Source organism: Corvus kubaryi, unplaced genomic scaffold, assembly GCF_017639235.1.
Source record: "Corvus kubaryi isolate FWS band 111438036 unplaced genomic scaffold, C.kubaryi_AGA036_p1.0 37394, whole genome shotgun sequence".
Classification (NCBI taxonomy): domain Eukaryota; kingdom Metazoa; phylum Chordata; class Aves; order Passeriformes; family Corvidae; genus Corvus; species Corvus kubaryi.
The window spans coordinates 11,779,884-11,787,004 of record NW_024581133.1 but is presented as its reverse complement, the minus strand read 5'-3'; the positions used below and the strand labels follow the sequence as shown (position 1 = coordinate 11,787,004).

At 53.5% G+C, this 7,121-nt stretch overlaps 1 protein-coding gene across 2 annotated transcripts in view; it reads left to right on the top strand.

The window, feature by feature from the left end:
* The window catches only part of ITGA11 (integrin subunit alpha 11), a 41,337-nt gene extending 34,233 nt beyond the window's left edge, over window positions 1-7,104 (top strand). The window contains exons 21-30 of one of the 2 annotated variants that reach the window (XM_042039345.1): window positions 176-274; window positions 1,467-1,543; window positions 2,334-2,423; window positions 3,554-3,644; window positions 3,754-3,867; window positions 4,796-4,894; window positions 5,359-5,469; window positions 5,788-5,883; window positions 6,191-6,304; window positions 6,535-7,104. In XM_042039345.1, the coding sequence (XP_041895279.1) occupies window positions 176-274; window positions 1,467-1,543; window positions 2,334-2,423; window positions 3,554-3,644; window positions 3,754-3,867; window positions 4,796-4,894; window positions 5,359-5,469; window positions 5,788-5,883; window positions 6,191-6,304; window positions 6,535-6,606 (963 nt within the window). In that variant the 3' untranslated portion in view covers window positions 6,607-7,104. The remainder of the gene's footprint in view (window positions 1-175; window positions 275-1,466; window positions 1,544-2,333; window positions 2,424-3,553; window positions 3,645-3,753; window positions 3,868-4,795; window positions 4,895-5,358; window positions 5,470-5,787; window positions 5,884-6,190; window positions 6,305-6,534) is intronic. The other variant, XM_042039346.1, reaches the window with a different exon arrangement.
* Window positions 7,105-7,121: the final 17 nt, after the last annotated feature.

The following is a 7,121-nucleotide window of genomic DNA, read 5'->3' as shown; positions in this document are numbered from 1 at the left end:
ATTGGTTGTTGGTTGGTTGGTCATTGGTTGGTTGGTCATTGGTTGGTTGGTCATTGGTTGGTTGTCTCCCCAAAGCCAAGGCCCATGTTGAGCCCCTTGGGTGTTTCCCGTTTCCCGAAGCGCTGGCTCCCGGTGCTCATTCCCGATGTCCTGGACACTCCGTGTCTCGTTTCAGGACGACACGGACATCAACATCGACTGTGCCAGTGACAACAGACACCCCACGCGGAGGGTGTGCAATGTCAGCTACCCCTTCTTCCGTGCCAAGGCCAAGGTAGGACATTCCCGGCTTCCAACTGCTCCTTCACCCACGGGACACGGACCCTCTGCCCCCGGGGTCACATCTGCCACAGCTGGGTGACGCCGAACAGGATTTTAAATATAAACATTTGGTTTCTTCCCTTTTGGAGTCTGAAAGGCATCTTAGGGAAGCTGGGATGCTTGGGATCCTGCCCTGGTGCTTGGGAGAGCCCCAAAATCCAACCCAGCTCCTCCAGGTGACAGGATTTGCCTCCAGCCCTTTAGAAAAATTTAATGTCGGCTTCAAACCACTGATGGGAACTTCCCTGAGCTCGCTCCCTGCAGGATGAGGCTCCTTCCTTGCCTGAGAGGTTTTCCTTGCTCTGAGGTGCCTCTGGATCCTGCTGGGAGCCTGTCCAAACCCCCCTGGGTGGTGGCATCCTCCAAACCGGTGTTCCCAGTATTTGGGATGAGCCCAGATCCAGTTTATCATTTTTATAAGCCATAAACCCTTGGAACACATCAAATTCAGGGATAAAGTGGGGAAGGAAAAATGGGGAGATGCAGCCACTGAGGATCCACATGGAATTCCCCCTCCCCACCCCATACTCCCATGGGAAAAGGGACCAACACCAGCAGGATCCGCAGATAAAATCTCCCCAGCTCCCGTATCCATCTGAAACCTTTCCTGGATAATGATGGATGAGCCTCAGGCAGCAGGCTCGGCTTTAAAGCTCCCAAAAAATCCCAGCGGGATGCCTGTGGCTGCACGCGGAGCGCGGCTCCCCATGACCTACGGGGGCCGGGAATGCATCCTGGGCCATCAGGTACTGCTGGGCCTGCCAAGACAAAGACCGGCTGGAAATGGAATTTTGGCCCCGGAGCAGCGGGAGCTTTGATATTCCAGTCAGCTGTGGCGGCCCAGACGGTTTGAGGTCACCACAGATGTGACATTTATCACATTGATCCCATTTTATTGCTGTTGGCTCTCTCCAGCTGCCTCCCCTTCCCGCCGATCTGGGGCCTCTGCAGGGATCTGCTTCCAAAGGGAGCCGCTGCTGCTCCGATGGCAGGGAAGAACAATTCCTGCAAATCTCCTCTCTGCCTGGAAAGGCTCTGGTGGGATCAGGAACGGTGTCACCCGCAGGGTCCCGCACGGTCCCTGCTCAGCACTCGGGGTTTTATTCCCGCTGATGTTTTTCCCGATATTTTTCCCTTCTCCACAGGTCGCTTTCCGCCTGGATTTTGAATTCAGCAAGTCCGTGTTCCTGCAGAGCATGGAGATCTACATGGTTGCCAGCAGGTGTGGGGATGCTTTCTCCCTCTGGAATCACAGAATCATGGAATGGGTCAGGCTGGAAAGGACCTTATGGGCCATCCAGTCCCAGCCCTTTCCCACACCTTCCCCTATCCCAAGCTGTCCAACCTCGGGCACTTCCAGGGATCCAGGGGCAGCCACAGCTTCTCTGGGCACCCTGGCATGCTGCCAGCTTCCCTTGGGATTCCCTCCTCCAGAGCCAGAGGCTTTCTGTGGAATAACCCCATGGGGACCCAGTTGCTGTGGGTTATCCCAGCCCTGCGCTGCCAAACCTGGCTGCTTTTATTTATCTGGGGATTTAGATCCATGATTTTTCCATGCCTGTGGAAGCTGGATCTCCAGCCACTGGTGCTTTCACATCCATATTCCCACTGCAAAAAATTCCCGGGAAAAATATCTCCTGATAATTTTGCAAAACTCTCCTTACTCCCAATTCCTGCACAGTAGAGATTTCCCACAGGGAAGCGAAGTTTCTTTAATTGATTATTATTTTTAAAGGTTTTTTTTAATTTTAATTTTTTTAATCTTAATTTTTTAATTTTTAATCAAAAAAAAAATTCTAATAATTTAATTCTAATTGTTAGAGCAGGGGAGGATTCCCCTGCACCACTTTAAGCTGGTGACGCCTCCCTCCGAACCATTTCAGGGAGATTCATAAAAATCCCCGAATAAAACCCTGTTTTGACCAAAAAGCAAAAAAAGTCCAGTCTTCCCCCAAAAAATTCCCGAGGGGATTTGGCTCCTGCCTGACCCCCAGGCCCTGCTGCTGTTGCAGTGACAGCGAGGAGAAGGAGAGCACCAAGGAGGACAACTTTGTCCACCTCGACTTCCAGCTGAAGTACGAGGCCGACCTGCTCTTCACCAGGTGAGGTTTGGAATGGGATGCGGCTCTGGGGAGGTCACGGATTGGGGAATATCCCTTGGGAAAAGCAGCCGGGAGCAGCCTTCAAACAGAGCTTTCATTCGGGAATTTCTTGAGAAAGCAGGAGCTGGAGGAACCATAAAATCAGGGAGAGCTTTTGCTAAAATTCCCGAGCTGTGGAGAGCTGGATTCTCCAGATGTTTAAAGGCACAGAGTTATTAAGGAGGTGTGAGGGCGAGTTTTTATGGGAAAAAAAGGGATTTCTTGGAGGTAGTAATGGCCCTAACAGGTGCTCCCAGTGTCTGGGCCGCTGGCCATCCCACAAAAGCATCGGAGGGAAGCTCAGCTGCGGGCTGAGCGTGGAAGCAGCGGGAATTCGAGTCTGGGAGAGCCAGGGATGAAGGCAGAGATGATTCAGGAACGTGCTGATGGGAAAATCAGGGATCCCAAAGCACATTCCCTGGCAGTGCTCGCTGGAATTTTTCGGAGGTTTTTCAGCCCTTGGGCCATTTTCTATTTTTCACTCCGACACTGCAAATAAAACGCCTTTAATGTTCGGGATTTACGGGGAGCTGGGGGATTCTCCGGGTCAGAACGAAGGGAAAACTCGGAGGGAAAGAAGAGCACAGAAGATATCAAATTTGGGAACTTTGGGGTGCAAAAGGAGGGAGATAATTTTAAAGAATGTGGGGATTTGAGGCCATCGCAGGTGCTCCCGAATGGATTCCCACAGGATATTCCTGGCTCTTTTCCCGCCTTTCCAGCTGCAAAGAAAGGGATTGATTTACCTCCTGTGACACCCAAACCTCAGCCAGGGCCTTGGGTGGCTCTGCTTTATTAAAGAGGCGAGAAAAGCCTGCAAAGAAAGGGGAAATCCTGCAAAGAAAGGGGAAATCCTGCAAAGAAAGGGGAAAATCCTGCAAAGAAAGGGGAAATCCTGCAAAGAAAGGGGAAAATCCTGCAAAGAAAGGGGAAATCCTGCAAAGAAGGGGAAAATCCTACAAAGAAAGGGGAGAATTCTGGAAAGGAAGGGGAAATCCTGCAAAGAAAGGGGAAATCCTACAAAGAAAGGGAAAATCCTGGAAAGAGAGGGGAGAACCCTACAAACCCTTTTGTCACCCCTTGTCCCACAGGATGTCGAGCCTGGACTATTTCGAGATCCGATCCAACAATTCCCTGGATGGATCCAACCCCACTGGGCCCCCCTTCTACGGCACCTTCACGGTGAGCAGGAATTGGATCCCTGAGGGATTTGCCGGGATTTGGGATCTGCCCTGGGAGCCAGAATCCCCATGCCGCGATCCCGGCACATCCCAGTGCTCTTTCCCGGCAGCTGCAGAACCTGGGATTCTTCCCAGTGCGAGGGGTGACCCTAAAGCTCACCGTGCCCGTGGCCACCCACGTGGGCAACCGGCTCCTGCTGCCCACGGAATTCCGGGCGGACCAGGTAGGACGGGATTCCGGCCTGATTTGGGATGGGATTCCAGCATGGTTTGGGATGGGATTCCAGCCTGGTTTTGTTTAGGATGGGATTCCAGCATGGTTTGGGATGGGATTCCAGCATGGTTTAGGACAGGATTCCAGCCCAGTTTTGGGTATGGGATGGGATTCTGGCCTGGTTTGGGATGGGATTCCAGCATGGTTTGGGATGGGATTCCAGCCCCTTTTAGGATGGGATTCCAGCATGGTTTGGATGGATTGATCCCTCCTGCACAGGGATGGGAATGGAGGAATTCCATGGAATGTCCCTCCATCTTTTGGGAACACTGCTGTGCTCACACCTGGCTCGTGCCTGGAGATCCTTCAGCATTCTCTTGGCTGGGAACATGGAAAACCCCGAGGCCAAAGGGTTTAGTCCAAGGAATTCCCCAATCCCGACCTCTCTCCAGTGTGCAGTGAATTCCTGAGGGTCTGGGAGGCAGTGGCTGGGCCTGGGATGAACTCCAGGCTTGGGCCTGCACTGTGAGGGCTGGGAGCAGATCCCGGGGCTTCCCAAGCCCATGGAAGGAGCCTGGAATTTTTATGGATGGGATTTTTATGGACGAGGTTTTTATGGATGGGTTTGGCCTCAGCTGGGAATGTTTCTGCTGCAGCTCTGGCAGAGTCCCCGTGTCACCGGTGCCACCCTGGCACACCTGGCTGGAATCTGGGATGGGGCTCCCTGCCAGGCTGAGTTTTGCTGGGAAGAGGCACAAAACTCAGGAATTATCTCAAGTAGGATTCCAGGACTTCCTCCAGCCACATCCCACAGCGAGCCCAGCTCAATCCCAGCCCCAGCAAAGCCTGGGGGATGCTGGGGATCCCCAATTCCATTGGGATGGGAGCACAGGGAAGCGGTCACCATGATCCCTGTGTCCATGCTGGAATTCCATCAGCTTCTCCCACAGGAAAACACAACCTGCAGCATCTGGGGGAACACCACTGACTACCGGAGAACCCCGGCAGAGGAGGACCTGTCCCGCACCCCACACCTGGTATTCACCCCCACGGGGCTGGTCCTGGCTCCAGGATATCCCAAACCAGGGAAAAACCTGGAACAGGGATGGCCCATGGACATGGGAGGGGCAGGTGGATGCTGGAATTTTTTAGGGGATTTTGAAACCCTTCCATGATTTGATTTTTATTTCTCCTCTCAGCCACTGCAAATAAAACCCCATTAATACTCGGGGTTGATGGGGAGCGAGGGGATCCTCCAGCTCCCAAAGATTGGGATCGTTCTTTTCCAAGGGAAAGCTTGGAGGAAAAGAACAGCACAAAACCCAGCAAGTCTGGGAAGCTTGGGCTGAAAAAGGTTTTAAAAATTTTTAAAGAACGTGGGGATTTGGCCACGCAGGAGGACGGGAACGTGGGATTCTCCCCCACTCGGTGTGTGCCAGGGATGGATCCCGGTGGGATTCTCCCTCCTTTTCCAGCGATGATCCCACATTTCCCTCTGCAGAACCACAGCAACTCCGACGTGGTTTCCATCGACTGTGACGTGGAATTGGCGCCCAACGAGGAGCTGAACTTGCACTTGCGTGGAAATCTGTGGATGAAGTCTCTGAAAGCAGTGAGTGCTCCCACAAAAAACGGGGATTTGGGGGAGAAATCCCCCCCACACCCCGGAAGTGTGGGGATTTTCCCTCCCCCAGGAAGCCCAGGCGTGTGGGGGGTGATTTTGTTCCCAAAGCCACTTATCCCACGTGTGGGATTGTGCATCCAGCATCCCACACAGCACCTCGACGTGGATTATCGCATTCCGTAACTAATTAATCCATGCCAATTTAATTAATTTAAAACCTCCTTTTTGCTGTCATTGGGATGGATCCCATTGGGAATGGGGGCTCCTTTTCCATGTGGGATGCTCATCCTGGCCCTCTCCATGCAGCTGAAGTTCAAGGCACTGAAGCTCACCATGAACGCCGCTCTCCAGCGGCACTTCCGGAGCCCCTTCATTTTCCGAGAGGAGGATCCCAGCCGCCAGGTGAGTCCCGGACTGTGGGATCCGGAGCTTTGGGATGCTGCCACACCCTGCCCTGATCCCACTGGGAAAATCCCTGTGGATAGCAGAAGGGCTGGAGTGACCCAGGCTGAGCATCGAGGTCTGGAGAAACGCGGGGCAGCCGTGGCCGGAGCCGAGCTCCAATCCTGGAATCACCGGATTCTGCAGGGAAAACTGAGCCAAATCCTTGGTGCAGCATTCCCAAAGGAAGGGGTGCTCAGCATTCCCACCGTCCCCTTTTCCCCTCCATCCCTGCCTGGAATCTGCAGTGCTTTTTTCTCTCCTTCAGATCACTTTTGAGATCTCCAAGGCCGAGGAGTTGCAGATTCCCATCTGGATCATCCTGGGAAGCACTTTCGGAGGTCTCCTGCTCCTGGCCCTGCTCGTCCTGGCGCTCTGGAAGGTGAGCAGCCCTTAGGCTGCACCTTTTGGGGGAGTTTTGGAGACTCCATGCCTGGAGGGACCCTCCAGCTCCATGTCCAGCACCTCACGAGCCCCTCAAAGCCCCCCAAAACTCCTCCGAAATCTCCTTTTCCATATCAATTATATCCAGGGTCAACTCCCAGCTGCTCTCCCACTGAAGGCAAGCTCCTGGGATAACAGCAGGGTTGTGTTTCTCTTCCCTCCCCACAGCTCGGGTTTTTCAAGAGCGGGAGCCGCCGGCGAGAGGCGGAGCGGGAGCAGAATTCCCAAGGCATGGAGTGACACTGCCGGGGCCAGGAGCCCCTTCCCAGCTCCGGAGCCCGGGATTCCCGGGATCCCGAGGGATTTGGGGGCTGAGCTTGGCTTTGCAGCGGGATGAGCAAACACCCCTTGTGGGACAGCACCTAAAAGCCATCAAAACCCCCTCAAACCAACGGGAAATTCCCCAAAATCTCCTCCTCGGAGCTTCCAAGTGGGATTCCACGGAGGTGGCAGCAGCGGGGACGAGGGGACACCGACGTGAGGCGTCCCTGATGCGGGGCTGGAAAACTCCTGACAATAATAATAATATCCCAAAAAAACCCCATGGATTGCTCCTTCCCGTGGCGCAGCCACAGCAAATCCCGGGTTCTGCTGGCCACGGCTCTCAAACTGCCTTCGTTAAGCGGAGTAATTAAGAGGAGGTTTTAATTAGTCTGAATGCACTGAATGAAATTGTTGGGATTTCAAGCACCTTAATGCAAATCTCCGGTGTCCAGCTGTACATAATTATTCCAAAAATAGGAAGGAAAGGAGGT